Source organism: Mesoplodon bidens (assembly GCF_964165515.1).
Source record: "Mesoplodon bidens genome assembly, chromosome: 8".
Taxonomy (NCBI): Eukaryota; Metazoa; Chordata; class Mammalia; order Artiodactyla; family Ziphiidae; genus Mesoplodon; species Mesoplodon bidens.
The window spans coordinates 68,327,387-68,346,351 of record NC_138165.1 but is presented as its reverse complement, the minus strand read 5'-3'; the positions used below and the strand labels follow the sequence as shown (position 1 = coordinate 68,346,351).

At 36.2% G+C, this 18,965-nt stretch overlaps 1 protein-coding gene and 1 long non-coding RNA gene across 2 annotated transcripts in view; one reads left to right on the top strand and one right to left on the bottom strand.

Moving 5' to 3' along the window:
• The window catches only part of WDR75 (WD repeat domain 75), a 41,003-nt gene extending 39,763 nt beyond the window's left edge, over positions 1-1,240 (bottom strand). The window contains exon 1 of the mRNA XM_081242317.1: positions 1,137-1,240. Within this exon, the coding sequence (XP_081098443.1) occupies positions 1,137-1,222 (86 nt within the window). The 5' untranslated portion in view covers positions 1,223-1,240. The remainder of the gene's footprint in view (positions 1-1,136) is intronic.
• Positions 1,241-1,671: 431 nt separating this feature from the next.
• The window catches only part of LOC308621587, a 191,345-nt gene continuing 174,051 nt past the window's right edge, over positions 1,672-18,965 (top strand). The window contains exons 1-2 of the long non-coding RNA XR_014016487.1: positions 1,672-1,819; positions 3,807-3,987. This is a non-coding gene — a long non-coding RNA (uncharacterized lncRNA). The remainder of the gene's footprint in view (positions 1,820-3,806; positions 3,988-18,965) is intronic.

Genomic DNA, 18,965 nt, shown 5'->3' with positions numbered 1-18,965 from the left:
GTACGCTGGAGGAAGAAACTGGATATAAGTCCAAAGTGGCAGAACTTTGGCAATCTCTTGAAGCCTCAGTTTCTTCCTCTGATTCACAAGATAAGTATCAACAAAGCCCTCTTTATTGTAAAGACCAAGGATTTTTTTTTGCCTCTAAGGCAGTTTATGAAAGCTCCTTCAAGTCATGCATGCATTCAATAACTATCTGCCATACACCCATAAGCAAGACATTGCGGGGCATACAAACTTTCATAAGATACTACCTCTACTTTTCTAAGGTAGAAGGGTTTTTACTAAGTGTCTCTCTATCCCCGAGTGACTTGAAAACGTTTTTTTACATTGTGTCACTTCTAGATGATGTTGACAATAGAGCAATGATGGTGACAGCTAACGTATATTGAGCCATTAAGTGCTAGGCATTGTTTGACTTGCTTTGTGTTGTATTAAAGCATTTAATCCTCTCAACAACCCTACGAGATGGATTACTAAATATTATTCCCCTTTCATAGATGAGGCAACTGAGGCAGAGATTAAGAACCTTGCGAAGGGCACATAATGGATGAACTGGGTTTAGTTAAGCTTTCCAGCTACACTGAGCTCCTGAGGAAGGGGACCAGGGCTTACGCGTTTTTATCCCACACAGAATCTAATGTCAGTTTTTACGCAGAGCTCCAAAAAGGTTGCCAAAATGCCTTTTTAGGGGGAAGAGAAGTGTGGAGAAATCAGAATCTTTAATCATACAGTAATTCCAAGTCACGATTCGGTCCGAAAAGCGGATACTCCTCGTGGTCTTGCAAGAGCAGTGGCGTACAAATCCGTGCCCGGACCATTTTCCAGCCGCCCCAACGCCGAGCCGATTCTAGACACGTGGGTCCGCCCGGGGGCCGCTCAATCTACCTGCAGGTCTGGGGACGGGGGAAGCGGGCCCCAGCCTGAGGTGCTACGGAAGTAAGGGGTTCTGAGTCCTCTTACAGCACACGGGCACCAGCTCCCTCCCGCTGGCCCTGGGTCTCCCGCACGCGCGCCCCTTCCCCGAGCCCAGAACCGCCTGCTGATTTGTCCAGGCGCGCCCGACAGTTCTTTCTCCCCATCCTCCGGGGACTCACGCCCCTCAGGTGGGCCGGCAACGCGTGGTGGCCTCTTACTTAGAATCCGCAGAGAACACCGCTCTCCTGAAGTTCAACTCGCTGCCGCCACAGCGAACCACGCAGAGACTCTCCTCCTCCACCATCTTCGCGCAAGCGCAAAGACTCGCTGTCGCCGGCCCCGCCCCGAGCTTCCCCTACGGAAGCCGGTTGATAGGGCGTTTGCCCCAGCCCACAGACCCCATCCTCGCAGGGCTCCTCTAGGCCTCAGTCTCTATGGTAGTTCCTCAATGGTAAGACCCAACGCCTGTTCGGCCATCTTTGGTTTGGGCAACGTCAAATTAGGACATGTGAAAAAAAGGAAAAAGCGAAACATAGAATGCATTTATATTAGATCCCTCTAAACTTTTATTTGGAAAAGATAAATTTCTCTCCGGACTTGTTAATCTGACTCTAAAGTTTCTTACGCCGGAAGGGAAAGGTGTCCCGAAGTGTGTCAGATGACCGCCAGTCCTTTCCCATACCCCGCCAGGCTTCACCTTTCTCTTAACTTTGATTCGGGAGCTGCGAGATGACGCCAGCGTTTTGCGCCAACAGCATTCCTGGTCGCGCAGTTGAGTTCTTGTTTGGAAGGGTAGCGTTCTCTTTTTTGCACAGCTGTTAGCTCCTCTCGTTAGCCGTAACTTTGTTCTGTTCTTCTGAGCAGAGCATACGTTCCTACAGAATCTTCACAGCTCCAAGAGGTTTGCTTTTTCCTTTGGACACCTGGCTCTTACTCCGGGATTCTGGTTCCTATTTCTCTCCCTGGTTCATTGGACCTTCTTGGCCGATCTGGCATTGCACTCTACCCTGGCCAAGTTCCAGGGCCGCTGCTCCCTGGTTTGCTACTGTTTTGTGCGTGTTGCCGTGGTTTTAGCTTCCGCAATTAGTCGACCGAAGCCCTGAACTCTGAGAAAGTTTATGCCTCCATCTCCATTCCTTTTTATAAACTTATGTGTATCATTTTCGTGGCCCCTGTATATTAGGGGGTGCTTATCTTCCTCCCTCCCTTCCTTCCCTCCTTCCACCAATCCCCTCTGTGCTGGCTCTGTAACACTCCTAAGGGTAAAGAGCCAGTGACAGCTTAACTTTAACAAGAACAGGAGATCTGCCTTGATTGTGTAGAAAATTACCACATCCCTTCAGTGTTTCTGGAGGCAAATAATTATTGAGAGCCTTCTATATGTGAGACACAATGCAAGACAGACGTGACCGCTGCCCTGTTACCTTCTATGGGAGAGAGACAAAAATGTTTAACAAACGAGATGATCACAGATTGTGTGCCGAAGAAAATAAAACAGTAATATATGAGAGGATAGTTTTCTCTGAGGAGGTTTAGGCTTAACCTGATGAATATATATTTGTTAAGGTCGTGTAGGTTAAAAGATGATATTTTAACAATTCAATGTTAATACAAATTTGATATAAAATAATTCAATGCAGAAATAGAATGGTCTCGGTAGATCCTATACCCTATGAGTATCTCTCCACCATTAAAAGTTTGGTGTATATGCTTCCTGATATTTTTCTAGGCATACATACACCTTAACATTATTCTGCAGTGCAATGCAAGGCACCACGTATTCTTTTTTCACCTCTCTATATGCTTTCACTGCAGCGTACACAGATTTTTATCTCCTTTTTGATAACTGCATAGTATTTCATATGTGCCATAATTGATTAAGTCATACTCTCAAAGGTGGACATTTATTAGTCATTTCCATTTTTTAAAAAGTGACACATAGTGCTACAGGACACATAAATTTGTGACAGTATTGCTGTAGGAGAGATTCCTAGAATAGGTATTGTGGGGTTAAAGGATATTTGCATTTTTTATTTTGAGGGTATGTTTTGTGGAATAGAGATATGTGTTACTGGGAAAACCAAGAGGAATAACTAATGGCAGCCAAAAAAAGGGAACTATTTAAAGTTTTGGGAAAATCCATAAGAAGAGGGAGTATTATAAGAGAGTATGATTTCTTAAGAAGAAATCAGGAGGGAAAAGGACTGATGAAATGGTGTAAGGCAAATGAAGTTGCCTATAAATACTGCATCAATGAACAACAATTGAAAGATAGCAAGGGTGGGGAGTTCACTGTTTAAAATTAAGAGTGTAATGTGGAGTCACTTTTTCAAGAATTGTTAAGTATAATGAATTCTGCTTCTTAAGTCTAATATTTCTTTTCATGTACTGGCATTCATATATCATACAACAGTCTTTGTTGATTGGCCTGCAAACACTAAAATAAAAGCAAAATTTTCTAAAGTGTTTGGAGGACTGGAAAGAAGTAATAGAATACTGAGGGTGATAGAGGTGGCTAGATACTCTCTGTACATGGTATCAGATACTTCCCTAGGCATTTCATAGAAGAGAGCAAGGGAAGTTTGGTTCATTTATTGAGTTGAGCATGTTTGACAGGTCTTCGGTTCTCTTCAGCTCTCCTCTTTTCTTTCTGCGTCCTCACCAGAATCATCTTTAAAAGTCCCTTCGTGAAAGTACTGACTTTTCCTAGCACACACTTTAAAACTTTTCCAGCCTCTACCTTTATCCGGTTCCAAGGCTGCTTCCATATTTTAAGGTATTTGTTAGTTACAGCAGCACCCCTTTCTTGGGACCAAAATCTGTATTAGTCACGGTTCTCCAGAAAAACATAACCAATAGAATTTATTTATTTGTTTGTTTATTAAAAGGAATTGGTGCACTCAATTATGGAGGCTGAAAAGTCCTACAATATGCAGTTTGCAAGTTGGACATCCTGGAAAGCCGATGGTGTCATTCAGTCTGAGTCTGAAGGCCTGAGAACCAGGGGAGCTGATGGTGTAAATCCAGTCTAAATACAGGAGAAGAATGATGTACCAGCTGTGCAGTCAGGTAGAGAAGCAACGAATTCTCTATTCCTCTTCCTTTTGTTCTACTTAGGCTATTAATGGGCCCCGAATGATGCCCACCCACGCTGGGGAGAACAATTTGCTTTATTGAGTCCTTGTTGAGTCCACAGATTCCAATGCTAATCTCATCCGAAAATACCTTTACAGACAAACCTAGAAATAATGGTTAGCCAAATATCTGGGCACCCTGTGACCCAGTTAAGTTGACACATAAAATTAACTATCACACTGGGCAACTACTAATCTGTTCTCTGTCCCTATAGTTTGCCTTTTCCAGAAAGTTGTATAAATGGTATTATATAGTATGTAACCTTTTGAATCTAGCTTCTTTCACTTAGCATAATGTATTCGAAATTCATGTTGTATAGATCAGCAGTTATCTCGTTTTTATTGCTGGGTGGTATTCTATTATATGGATATTCTGCAATTTGTTTATTTGTTGAAGGATGTTTAGTTTTTTTCCCCAGTTTTGGAACTTATGAATAATACCGTTTAAACAGTAATTTGTAGGTTTTTGTGTGAACATAAGTTTTCATTTCTCTAGGATAAATACCAATAAGTGGGATTGCTGGGTCAAATAATATGTTTTAATTTTTAAGAGACTGCCAGACTGTTTTTCCAGTTTTGTACCATTTTGCATTCTAATCAGTAAATTTTGAAAGTTTTAGTTGCTTCACATCCTTGTCAGCACTTGGTGTTGTCAGTATTTTTAATTTTAGCCACTGTAATAAGTTTAGAGTGGGATTTCATTGTTTTAATTTTTATTTCACTAATGACTAATGGTGTTGGGCATCTTTTCATGTGTTCATTTCCTATCTGTATATCTTCTTTGGTGCAATGTCTTCAAATATTTTATCCATTGTTTTATTGGTTCGTTGTTTTCTTATTGTTGAGTTGGAGATTTCTTTATATATTTTGGACACAATTCCTTTGTCAGATATGTGAATTATAAATATTTTCTCCCAGATTCTGGCTTGTCTTTTCATTCTTCTAATAGTGTCTTTCACAGAACTGAAGTTTTAAATTTTGATGAAGTACAACTATCACTTTTTTTCTTTTAATGGATTGTGTTTTTGTTATTGTATCTAAAACACTTTATGTATTCCAAGTTTATGAAAATATTCTCCTGTGTTTTATATGAAGAGTTTTATACAGTTGACTCTTGAACAACACAGGTTTGAACTGTGGGTCCACTTATATGCAGATGTTTTTCAATAAATATGTTGGAAAATTTTTTGGAGGTTTGTGACAATTTGAAAAATCTCACAGATGCACTGAATTGCCTAAAAATATCGAAAAAATTAAGAGAAAGGTATGTCAGGAATGCATAAAATGTATGTAGATAATACATTTAGTAAAAATATATGTTAATTGATTATTTTATTATTGGTAAGGCTTCTGGTAAGCTAGGAAGGGAGAAGGAGGGTGTTCGTGAAGACTGAAAACATGGATAGTATTATTTTATTTTGTACAGATTGAGGGTGTAATATAATTGGGGAGTAACACTGCAAAAGAGAACTTATGGGGTTTTTTTGGTGGTAATTTTTTCTCAGATTATTAAAATGATATCTCAAAAATTAAAAATTGTTATTGAACTCTCAGATTTCAATCTGAGAGGCTAGGCAATAAGGAATAGCTTCATAAAGCTAAAGAGTTCCACAATTTAATGACAACTGTGCAAAATAAGCCATTAAGTAGACTCGCAAGTCCTACCAACATAAAAATCAACTCATACAAAACACTATACTTTTAAGTACCTGGCCTTAATAAATATTTTATGCTAGTTATATCCCCAAGGATATTCTAGCTATTCATACCAACCTTTTACTAAATTCTCCTTAATATATATAAAGATGTAGTTAACTTTAGCTACACATAGGAACCACCTGGTGTGCTTTAGAAAATAATGAAACCTGGTCCGGTCCTATCTTCAGAAATTCTGATGTAATTGGTGTGCAGTGTAACCTGGCATCAGTTTTTTGTTTTTGTTTTTTTAATTGTGGTGAAAACCACATAACAAATTTTTTTATTAGTGACATTTAGTACATTCACAATGTTGTGCAACCACCATGCTATCTAGTTCCAGGACATTTTCATCACCCCAAAGGAAATCGTTTACCATTAAGTATTTACTTCTCCCCCCATCCCCACAATTATTAGTGTATAGATATAAAACTGATCTTTGTGTGTTGATCTTGTATCCTGCAACTTTGCTGAATTCATTTACTAGCTCTAATAGTTTTCTGTTTTGTATTCTTTAGGATTTTTTATATGTCAGATCATGTCATCTGTGAATAGATACTACTTCTTCTTTTCCAATTTGGAAGCCTTTTATTTATTTCTTTTCCTTTTTTTTTTTTTCACCTCAGTGATCTGGGTGGAACTTCCATTACAATGGTGAATAGCACTGGTAAAAGCAGGCATCCTCGTCTTATTCCTGATCTTGGGAGGAGAGTGTTCAATCTTTCACTATTAAGTATGATGTTAACTGTGAATTTTTCATATGTCCCCTTTATCATGTTGAGGAAATTCCCTTCCTAGTTTTCTGAGTGTTTTAATCATGAAACGATGTTGTATTTTGTCAAGTGACTTTTCTGTATCAGTTGAGATGGTTGTATGGGATTTTTCATGTTGGCTGGACTGCAGTCATCTAAAGGCTTGACTTGACTGGACATCCAAAATGGCGCACTTATGGTTGGAAGTCGATGCTGACTGTTTGCTGCAAGCTTACCTGGGGTTATCAACCAGGGCACCTAAACCTGGCGTCTCTGACATAGCAGTCTCAGGGTAATTGGAATTTTTACGTGGTGGCTGACATTCCTCAGAGAGTATCTTGTGGTCTAGTGTCAAAAGTCATATAGGGTCCCTTCTGGTCTATCACAGTAGTCACAATTCTGGTCTAGCTTGTATGGAACTTGGAAATCATTACTCTCACACTCACAACAAGAAAAAAGAAAGAAAAAAAAACAAGTGAAAATTAACAATTCTTCTTAGATCCATCAAATAATTGAGGTCACAAGGAAAAGCACTGCCCCTCCTCCCCAAATTGGAGGAAGGCAGATAGAATCACAGCATATCAGAGCAGATGCCCAAGAGCAGAGTGCCATTGCTGGAGCAGTACTTGGGAAAGAAAACTTAAGCTATAATTGACAAATTATTGGAGGCTCAGTGTGGACAACTTTGATAGTTAAAAATTCCAAGGGTGCCTAGCTGCATGAGTGTCCCCACACTTTCATATGTTTTATCTCCAGGAACCCTGCCAGGTTCTCACAGTGTAGATGGGAAGATATTTACCAAGGATGAACCTACATTGCCACATCATAATCACGCAAGGTCCTAGCTTACCTAAGGGTTCACTCTTAGTGTTGTACATTCTATGGGCTTGAACAAACATATAATGACATGTATCCAGCATTATAATATCATACAGAATATTTTCACTGCCCTAAAAATCCTCTGTGCTCTGCCTATTTATCTTTCCTCCTCAACTCCCACTCCTGGAAACCACTGATTTTCTTTTTGTCTCCATCCCTAGTTTTGTCTTTTCTAGGGTGTTATATAGTTGCAATCATACAGTATCTAGCCTTTTCAGATTGGCTTCTTTCACTTAGTGATATTTGTATAAGTTTCCTTCATGTCTTTTCATAGCATGATAGCTCATTTCTTTTTAGTGCTGAATAATAATATTCCATTATCTGGATATACCACAGTTTATTTATTCATTCACTTGATGAAGATGTGACATCTTGTTTGCATTGAAGTTTTGGTAGTTATGAATAAAGGTGCTATTACATCCATGTATAGGTTTCTGTGTAGATGTTAAGTTTTCAACTGCTTTGGGTAAATACCAGGGAGTGCTATTACTGGATTGTATGGTAAGAGTATGTTTAGTTTTGTAAGAAACCTCCAAATGGTTTCGAAAGGGGCTGTACTAATTTGCAACCCTGCCAGCAATGTATGAGAATTTCTGTTGCTTCACATCCTTGCCAGAATTTTTTGTTGTCAGTGTTCTGGATTTTGGCCATTCTGATAGGTGTGTAATTTTATCTTTTTAATAACACATTTTGCTTCCTAATTCAACAAACATTGAATAGTTACTATAAGACAATGTCCTGGTTCCTGGGGATATAAAGATGTGTTAAGACATGGTACATGGTACATAAGAGAGGATCTTATATTGAGGAATATGGACACAAAAGTGATGATTATGTTATGGTGTAATCAAGTGCAAATGTTAGGTGTATACATGGTGATGTGGGTTTACAGAAGGCCCCCTAACCTGGCCTGCATTTTTTTTTTTTTTTGCGGTACACGGGCCTCTCACTGTTGTGGCCTCTCCTGTTGTGGAGCATAGGCTCCGGACGCGCAGGCTCAGTGGCCATGGCTCACGGGCCCAGCCGCTCCACGGCATGTGGGATCCTCCCACACTGGGGCACGAACCCATGTCCCCTGCATCGGCAGGCGGACTCTCAACCACTGCGCCACCAGGGAAGCCCTGGCCTGCATTTTTGAAGGAGGTGATGATTCACCTAATTCTTAAAGGATGAATAGAAGTAAACCATGTAAAGAGATTCTGAAAAGGACATTCCAGGCAGAATGGACAGCATAAACAAAGACCCCAAGTTTTCCCCGTGATTTCTCACATGTGAAGATTCAGGAACCATTATTTGAATCTCCCTGCCTGGAGATCTTTTACTCTTCATGTTGCTCTGTAATTGTGTTTTAAAGAACAAATCAGTGTAGTATCCAATAATATATGACCCACAATACATTTTCTATTTTTTCTTTTGATTTTTACATCAACAATTTGAATCAAAGTGACCCAGTGCTGGATTTTGTATTTTTACCTGGACATCTAAGTGTCACCTAGCAATTGTGCTAGTCCTTCATCCCTTTACCTGCCTTTGGTCCTCCCCAATACACACTACATTACACTCTGCTTTGAAAGGGGCCTAGGAGCCTAAATTTCTTCTCCTTTCTTCTTTGTTAAAATTCTTTTCCTCCCCTGCAATGCACACCCATCCTCTCAGAACAGATCTCAGTAGAATATTAGGAAGAAGGTTTCACATCTCCTTGGGCCCAGTCATCCTCCTTTTAAATATTTATTTATTAATTTTTTCCCTCTGGGGTGATTTACTGGTTGACTTTGATTTCAGGGCTCTGTAACCTCAAATTACCTACTCAGAGTGAGGGATTAAAGGATCTGAGCTGTTAGATTATTCCCAATTTGGGAAATAAATTATTTTTGTATAAAATCATAGACATTCACGTGGCAGAGGGATTATATCTACAGTGGGAAATAAAAGCATGATATTTTGAATCAATGATTCCCTATGACCTATAGGCTAAAATCTAGGCTTCTGGATCTGGCCATGAAGGACTGACACAAATTGTCCTAACTTTTTCTAATCTAGCTTATTTGTCTCACCTCTGTGAACCTCACTGTGGGTGTGGTCCTCCTAGCATTCCATGACAATTCTAGATCTTTACCTTTATTTAACGTTGCTTCTACCTGAAATGCCCTCTTCTTTTCATTCTGAATATCTAAATCCTTTCCAAGAGCTTCAAACCTTCTCAGTTCTCGTCCATGAACATTCTCATTTATCTTCCTAGTTTCCAGTCAGAGCACTTAAACTTTTCTTTACCACTTATTGCGATTTAATTGTCTAATAGCTTGAGTTGTCTCCTGTTAATACTTGATTTGTCTGTGTTTTCGTGTTTACAGACGTATGCTCTTTGAGGGCAAGATGGTATATTGGTCTTCAAGGTATCATAATGCAATGTTACCTGCATTGTGGGTTCCTAATTACCATTTCCTGGTTGATAATTTATTAGTATGTAAATTATCTGGGAACAGACCCTATATTCCTAAAGTATTTAATAGTATTTGCATGCCAGAGATCTGAGCTGATGATGACGACTTCAGAACTAGGTATGAAAACTATTATTTAAAAAAAACTACGACTGCAAAAATACAGATATACCACATGGTGGCACCAAAGGTGCATCATTATTTTTGAAGGTTTTGTGTTATAGTGTACTTCAGTCTACCAGAAATTATAATTATCGTTATTAGCACATTGGAAAATACTTTTTAATATCTAACTAATAATTAAACTTAGAGTGTTATGGAATGAGCATTTCTTAGTATAGAAACATTCAAAAAGATCTTTGCATCTTTACTTGTCTGTTTTCACAAAAGATGCCTTTAAGTTCTAGGACTCCTATATATTGTTTTGGAATTAGATTCCTCTTCCTTCACTGTCTTATCCCTCTATACTCTAAAAATTTCATGAGCATTAGAAACTGTTCTTTGACATTTGGGTTTTGAGATGGGGGTCATTGGTGGCTCACAGATTATTATGTTATGTAGAATGTGGACCTAATCAAATTCCAGCTGTTAATGGTATGTGTAGTTCTTTTGCAGACAGGCTTCTTAGGCATGTTGCCTAAGTTTAATTTCCATGTGTAAAGTCATACTTAAAGTATGTAAACTGAAACAGATGTTAGTACTCTGAGAATGCATTTGGTGCATGAAGGAACAGTTCCCTAGCCTCTTATTCCGCCCCCACTTTATTTTGAAAGCCCTTTGAATAGAAAAGGGCCTCTGGAGAGCCATCTAGTATCTTTGACCCCATTAGTGAGTAGCAGTTTATTACTGGGAAACAGTTGCCCAAATAAATGTTGGATTTTGCTTTAAAATCCTTCCTTGATAACCATATGATTTTCTTTCCTTCCCTATAAGCTTTGTTTATTCTTTCATTAGGAAGCTATTCACTCCAATGATACAAGTTTTCTTAAAACCAAACTAAATCTCACTGATATTATCATTTAATAATAACTGAACTTTTATTTTCCTAAAGATTAGCAGTAATAAAGGCAGATTTTTATGCAACGCCTATGTACCTTCTCAGGTATCAGATATTTAAATACTATATTTGAAAGTATTCTAATATCTGATTTATGTTGATGATAGTTTATAGAGTTCTAACCACACAGTTAGAATTTGTGCTTCCAATAGTTTTCCCAAAAAAGGTAAAGTTATTATTAGTTATTAACTACTTTCTTTTTTCTTTATATCTTCTTCTTTCCTCCTCCCCCCTTTTCAAAGATATTTGTTAAGGGCCTACCTCAGGTTCTGTGCTATGCTCAGAACGGATTAAGAAAGATCCTCATCTTAAGGAACATTCAATGTAACTTAGGAAAGAAGCACAAATTAAAAATTTCTGGCAGCACAGGAGAGCCAACCCATAATCTAGGGGAACTAAAGAAAACTTTATAGAAGAGAAGTTATCGGAGGTAAGTGTTGAATGATAGAGGGGAATTTCTCTAGGCAGTGAAGGGAACAACAGGTTTTTGAGGCAGCAGAATGGAATGAGCACTAGTGTGATGGGTTTGTGGAACATAAAGACTCTAGTTTAGTTTTCTTACAGATACATGGAAGGAGTAACTAGGTAGCGAGAAAGAATTGAAAGAAAGGGAAATTCCCTGGCAGTCCAGTGGTTAAGACTCCACGCTTCCACTGCTGGGGGCCTGGGTTCAATCCTTGGCTGGGGAACTCAGACCCCACAAGCTGCATGGTGCCGTCAAACAAAAAAACAAAAAAGAAAATGCCCAGCAAAAGTGCCCACACTACCTTGTGCTCTGGCCCACCCCCCGCAAAAAAAAGAATTGAAAGAAGGGGTGAGACCAGATTTAGTTTTGCCTGAAGGTTTGGAAATATAAATGCAAAATCTTTTTTTAATTAAAAATTAGAGATTATAGTTTTAAAGTTTTGATATATGTTTTGATTTATGAAAAAGTTTTGATTCATGTTATTTCAAGGTGATAATACATGACCTTTTTTCCTTCATAGTAAAAACTTAATAGGTATCATAACAGCTGATGTTCTTAAGTTAGTGAGTTACCTTCTACATGTATCAGTAAAATACATCAGTGACTAAAAATTTATGCAGTTCCATGTATATTCACACATTTTTGTCTTGTTAAATAAACATAAAAGTGTCCTTGAATTTGTCACTATATTTAACCATTCAAGGCCATAGGTATTTAGGTTAAGAAGCAAAGCTTTAGTGAAAAATGTATATTATGCATTTGTATAATTATAATACATATGTATAATTATAATGCTGTGTTGGTAATTAATTGATAATTTGGCCTTTATTAATGGTTAACTTAGATGGCTAAATGATAGCTCTAGTATATATTAAATGTAACAGAAATAACTTAATTATCTGTAGTATTTTCCTCACAAAACCAAATTCAAAATGTATGTGGAGAAACTTGCATTCAAAAAATATATTCTATGTTATTTTGTCTAGCTAGCTTTTAGAATCATTGGTGGAAGTGTTTCAGGAGCTCTGTTTTTTCGATACATAATGCTATTTTTCTATCTTATAAAAATAAATTTTCCTACTTCTGGTTTTAGTATTTGTTTTATTCTCATATATACATCTTTTGGTCTTGCCACTATAGTCTTAGTTACATGGAAAGAAATGATGTTATTTGTTGGAATATATGTTATTTGTTGGGATGTATGTGGATATTGGAGGTTTGCCCTGCAAGTATTTTATATGTAGTATTTTTCTATTGGATCAGAATAAAACATACTTCTAATTTAAGAGAGAAGCATTCATATTGCTCTCTTACATTTAATGACTGACATTGAACCCACTCTTTTTCTTAGCCTGAATTATAATTCTAAAATAAATAGATTCTAAGTGCTCTATTTTCCATTTTAAAGTTTCCATCAAACTGTGGTTAGGGATTGAATAGAAAACTATTATGACATTCTTTAGGTTTTCTAGTCTGTTTGAGAGGTCATAAATAATAGTAAAGCTTCAAGTAATTTCACTTATGGAAGTCACTTGAAAAAATAATTGTCTAATAATTTAGTCATAAATAAATTGTCTTATAAAAGGGTGTTATAAAGATTGTATTTTTATTTTAACATTAAAACAATTCTATTTTTAGGGTGAAGTGAAAAGTTTTTAAAGGAATTAAGTGGTAGTTTTAATCTGAATTTTTCCATTTACTTAAGTTTTCCCACTCTGCCTCCAAATTAGAAGTAGAATCTAACTCTCATTTCCAGATCTTCTCAAAGTATTAAGGAGAAACTAAAGATAATTTCCTTGTTTCATTAACCCCTTACACAATATTATAAGATGAACAGTGCTAATTGAGCAATTAGACTTGCATTTCTGATTGACTAGGGCATATGTCTTGGCATTGAGTGGATATATAAAAAAATCAATAAAATGTAAGGGTATTTCTATAATTCTGTGAGCAGAATCTATCCTGTGTCATTTTGTGAGTGTAATTTTCTGATGAAAACGGAAATACTGGTGACTTTCAGAAAGAAGTTTCACTAAACGAGAATAAATGCCATGAAGTGAAAATTTTATAAGCACAACTTCAGATAAGAGAATGGATTCATGCTGATTTTCAAGTGAAGGACTGTAGTCATAAAAATTAAACTTGTAAATACTCAGACCATGGACACCCTCAGTTATTTCACTTTCCTTTGACTGTTTCCAAGCTGGGCTTCTACAACCAAAATCAAGAGGACCAGTTGAATAAACAATCCAGTTCATTACATCAAAACATCTGATAGGGCTTCCCTGGTGGCGCAGTGGTTAAGAGTCGATGCAGGGGACACGGGTTCGTGCCCCGGTCTGGGAAGATCCCACATGCCGTGGAGCGGCTGGGCCCGTGAGCCATGGCCGCTGGGCCTGCGCGTCCAGAGCCTGTGCTCCACAACGGGAGAGGCCACAACAGCGAGAGGCCTGCGTACCGAAAAAAAAAAAAAAACCATCTGATAGATTTACAAATATTCCTGGATAACTCAGGATAATGCAGTTAAATGATTGTGTCTGGATTTACACGGAGTGCCTTTCATCACTGTATTCCACTGTGGGTCTACTGAGGTGAAGGGAATAGTAGAGGTGGTGATTGTGTCTTGTATGTCTTCTATCCAGTGTTTAGAAAGATGATTTAAAGTAAGGCTAATGGTAAAAAGATAAATTAGCATATCTGAATCATAGTATTTTTATTTTTATTATATTCCAATATCTTTATTGATATTAAAATTCCTATTTATTTTTGAGATATAATTGACATATAACATTGTGTAAGTTTAAGATGTACAGTGTGATTGGATACATTTATATTATATTCCAATTTAAAGAATGACTATTAAAAGTCACAGTGATCACTGAATTTTATACTCTGGGTTGCTTTCCTTTTTATGATTTATATCCAGTGTTCTTCAGACCAGTATTAAGAATTAATAGCCACAGAATTTTTTTAAAAAACAGCTTCTTTGAGGTGTAATTGACAAAGTGTATATATTTAAGGTATACAACTTGATGTTTTGATAGTCACACGTTTTTTAAGAGTCAGATTTGAATGAAGTATGTCAAATCTATTTACATAGTAATGCTATGTACTTTCTTTTGACATCACACCATCTGAGAGGCAAAAAGCAAAACTGTGTACATGTCAGGCACTATAGTTTATACAATGGGCAGCATGTGAATGTCTATGAGATTGAATTAATTTTCCTTTAGCTTCAGCTTCAGCTATAGCCTGTTATTTCAGATAAGTATTACTATTACTTTTACTCAGATTTGTATTCACTTACCTTTATCCTTCACTCAGGAAGAATATTGACATTCTCACTTGAAATGAGTCCCTTGTGCTAAATAACTGGCTAAATAATATAGCACATTTTTTTACAATCCCAGACATTGGAGTGGATTGCATCTTGATCTGTAAATTAAGCACATGAATCTGGGTCAAGGGTGGCTAGGTAAACAGAACCAGTCAACCCAGTCTTGGTTTGAACAGCCTTAAGTAACGCACTCTACTTTCACCATCCAAAATACTGTGTCCTTCCTCAGTGAAAGATCTTTAAGCTGCCATAACAAGATCTGGAGTTTAAGTTGCTATTATTGGAAAGGCAACTATAATATTTTTCTTTTCCCAGAAAATGAAAAACAGAGAAACTCTCATTTCCTCACTGTATGTCTTAAAGCAAAAGAAAATGGAGCCTGCCTTTGTTCGGTATAATAGTGTCAGTAAAGAAGTGTTGTGTTGCTGTAGTGTTCCTGCAAGTTAATTTATTTGTTGCTTTAGAAAGAAATTCTGTTTCCATGAAAATTATGTCTCTGGGTAGGTGATTCGTAAGCAGAGGACCTGGAAATGGAATCAGTCTCTTGAGCCTGTTTACATTGTTAATCATGCACAGCTGCTGAGTTGATGGAGGATTTTGGACTTTTCAAAGGTAGAAAAACTCTTATATTTTTCAGTTAAAATGTTAGATAATGGTCACATTTAACCAATATCAAGTAACATAATAGCTTAGAATACTAAGTTTTGGAGAAGGTGGATATCCCTTTCCATGTGTGGTGAACCTCTTTTTAGGTATTTTGAACTTGGCTTTTAGCACATTTCAAAAACCTTTCCTTTGATACAAAACAGCTGTAGCTATGTTTTGAGTGATATAAACATTCCCCTCCACCTCATCCTTATTCTTAGACTTTCCAGGCTCAAGATTTAAAAACTTTGCAGTTTCTTCTTATCATGCATTTCCTAAAATTATTTGCGTTTCTAACTAAGTAAAACTTTGTAAGAACCTTTTACAGAGATGGAGTTTGAATGCTTACTTGAAGCAAATAACCTAAAAATGATTGAAACACTGTACCATTTTCTTGAAAATTTAGTGTAATCTTAAAACATCCTCCTATGGTGTAGCCATTAACAAGCTTTCAAATGTGTTTTTTTTGCTGGGGAAGAACTTGGCCAGCAGAAACAAGACAAATTAATACATGTTCAATAGATATTTGGGTTGAAACAGGCAAACCAATTATAATTCTTTTCTCTGAGTTTACAGGAAGTGATCCAGTTTCTTCAACCCCTATAAATTATAGCTCCATCTTTCTCACTTTTGTGATGATTTGTCTATGGGCTCTTTGAATAATGTTAAGATCTTGCATCATCATTCATGAATTTCCCACACTTTAGAAGCTGTATTCACAAATTAATAGCTTTTTCTTGGCATCTTGTATTGGAATAACATCATGTACAAGTGGCTTTTAATATATAAGTAATCCAGTCTAAACCAATTTTCAAGCAGTTTTCCTAGTTACATGGCTAGAGGTCAGAGCTGGGTCAATCATGTTTAATTACAGAACTTTTTTGTACTGAAATTTTCTTCTAAGACCTCAAGGAGTGCATTTTCTTGTGGAGCTTAAGCAGGGGGACGAACTTGATTTTAGACTAAGGAGAAGTACAAGGATAAGATTATAATTTGTGGCAGGAAATATGCACTAAAATGAATTCTTTAGATTTTAGCAATATATGCTTTTTTTTTTAATATATGCTTTTTTGATGGTCTTGGATATTTCTGAACATAGTCAGCTATTAGTAGTGTCTGAGATGGAATTATCTCAGTGATGGAGTCTACCACCTCTTCATTTTATTTGTGAAATACATAGTTACCAAAAAATACAGTACTTTAGAAGAAATATATCTTAAAAAGCATTAAATCCATGTTTTTAGAAGCATAGCTTAAAAATTAAAATGAGATTGAAATTAAAATTGGCAATTTCCAACACATTTTGAAAATGGATTTTATTTATTACTTTGAACTTATTTCTTTAGTCATTCATTTATTAAAATATATAATGTTAACACTTGAAAATATGAAAATTGATTACTGTTTGTGAATAACTTTGGTCTTAGCTGAAATAAGTTATCTGCATATTTCCTTTAATCATTGTATGATGTGGTTGCAAATACTCTAGAAAGAGCTAAGCTATTCATATTCATTGCTTTGAAAATAAATTAAGAATTTCAAATGATGCAACAGATTAACTCATTAGTCCAAAAAATAGTTCCTAAAGGACCATAAATGTTAACTAAGTTTTGACAGTGGTTTTAAAAGTTATCAGAAAAACCTTGGGACAACAGAGATTTTTGACTGAAATGCACTATAATTCTATATTAGATTCATGCTTATGGATACCCAGATGGTTTTACATGCATTTTCCACTGTGAGCATGAAATAAACTGTGTGCAAGAGTTTGTCTTTTTAAATTTAGCACAGTATTATGTTATATACCTCTGCTTTATATTTTAACAAAGTTCTTTTGGGTCTCTATTTCCTGCATGCCTCCCCAGTGGCCAATAAGTAGAATGTTCTATACAATGCAATAATCTTAAATTCTGTGACACTAAGCTTTGTTAAAGGGTAATTTAATTGCAAATGGATATCCTATGTCATTGTTTTTATGTGTGTGCTTCTTTTTATTTATTTTCACTCAGTTAATTTGAATATTTTCCAGTTAGTGATAAATATATTGATAAAAATGGCTAATATTTATAGAGAACCTCCTATGTGCCAGCAAAGTACTTTTACTGGATTATCTGATTTATTTCTCACAACTAACCTATAAAGTTAATAACCTATACAGTTACTATCATTGTGTAGGCAAGAAAACTGAGACACACTGATATTAAATAATTCATCCAAAATTATATACTTAGCAAATGGCAGAACCAGTATTTGTATCCAGTCTGTCTCTAGAGCCCTTGCTTAGCCTATCTTAATAGGAAAAAATTAGAAGGATGTAAATATGTGATAATGAAATTAGTGTGAACCACCTGTCTCCTTATGCACAAAACATAAACAAGAAAAGCAAATGTATTTGGCTTAAAATAAAATATTTTGTAAAAAGCAGAACAACCAAGTTCCACGTTTTTTAAAGAATTTCTTTTGAATAAAAAAGGCAGTATGTGCATATAAATGAAAAACCAGACATTTAACAAAAGAAAAATACGAAGAATACCTATAGACAATCTGACACTATTGACATAAATACTATATCTCTTTAGATACCTTATATGTATACATTTTGTATATTATTGATGTTTTACAAATATAGAACCTTGCCATGTATGTTTTATAATTTGCAGTATTTTCTCCAACAATTCATTACGTCAGAACACCTCAGACTCGTGTATACTTGGATAACTTAGGATAATGTGGTTAATTGATTGTGTTAAGTGGCTACATGCCACTGTGGAATTATCTGTTCTACATGAGATCAAGGGAATAGTACAGATGGTGATTGTATTTTATATGGCAGATAATTAGATGGATTTTTACCTCTAATATACCTCTATTGATTAATTAGGCTGTTTCAACTTTATTATAGCAAAAAGTGTGATTAATTACTAAAATGATATATATCTGAAAACATCTGAAAAAAGTTCAAAATATTATAATATACCTAAAGTGTTATAAAAAGTTATAACAAATGCATACACTATTTGGGGATACTTATTTTAGTCCAAAGAGTTCTTTTACCCAAATTATTGTGTCTACTAGCTTGATTTCAATCTTGCTTTTGAAACTGTATGCTAATTATAGAGCTTGTATCCATTAGACATAGCTGTGGAGAAGGAGAAAAAAATGGATCATATTATCCATGAAGCCAATGATTCTCAACCTTGACTGCATACTGGTTTTACCTGGAGAGCTTTGAAAATGCTAATGACAGAGACTCTGATTTAATTATTCTGGGCTGTAGCCTGGACAACATGTTTTTAAAAGCTCTGCAGGTACTGACAATATTAAATATTGGTGAGATTGAGGAGCAACTGGAAATCTCATACAGTGCATGTGGGCAGGTATAATGGTACAACTGCTTTGGAAAACAGTTTATTTCTTATAAAGTTAAACATATACCTGCCACATGACCCAGCAATTCCACTTGTAGGTGTTTATTTAGAGAAATGAAAATGTATGATTACACTAAGATTTGTACAGGCAAGGCTGAGGACCACTGATATAAGTGGATTAGATTAAAAGCAAATTCTGTTGTGCAAAGTTTGGGCCTGGACACATGTGGAGAATTAGAAAACAGTGTCCTAATACCATCTGGAATTAAATTTATC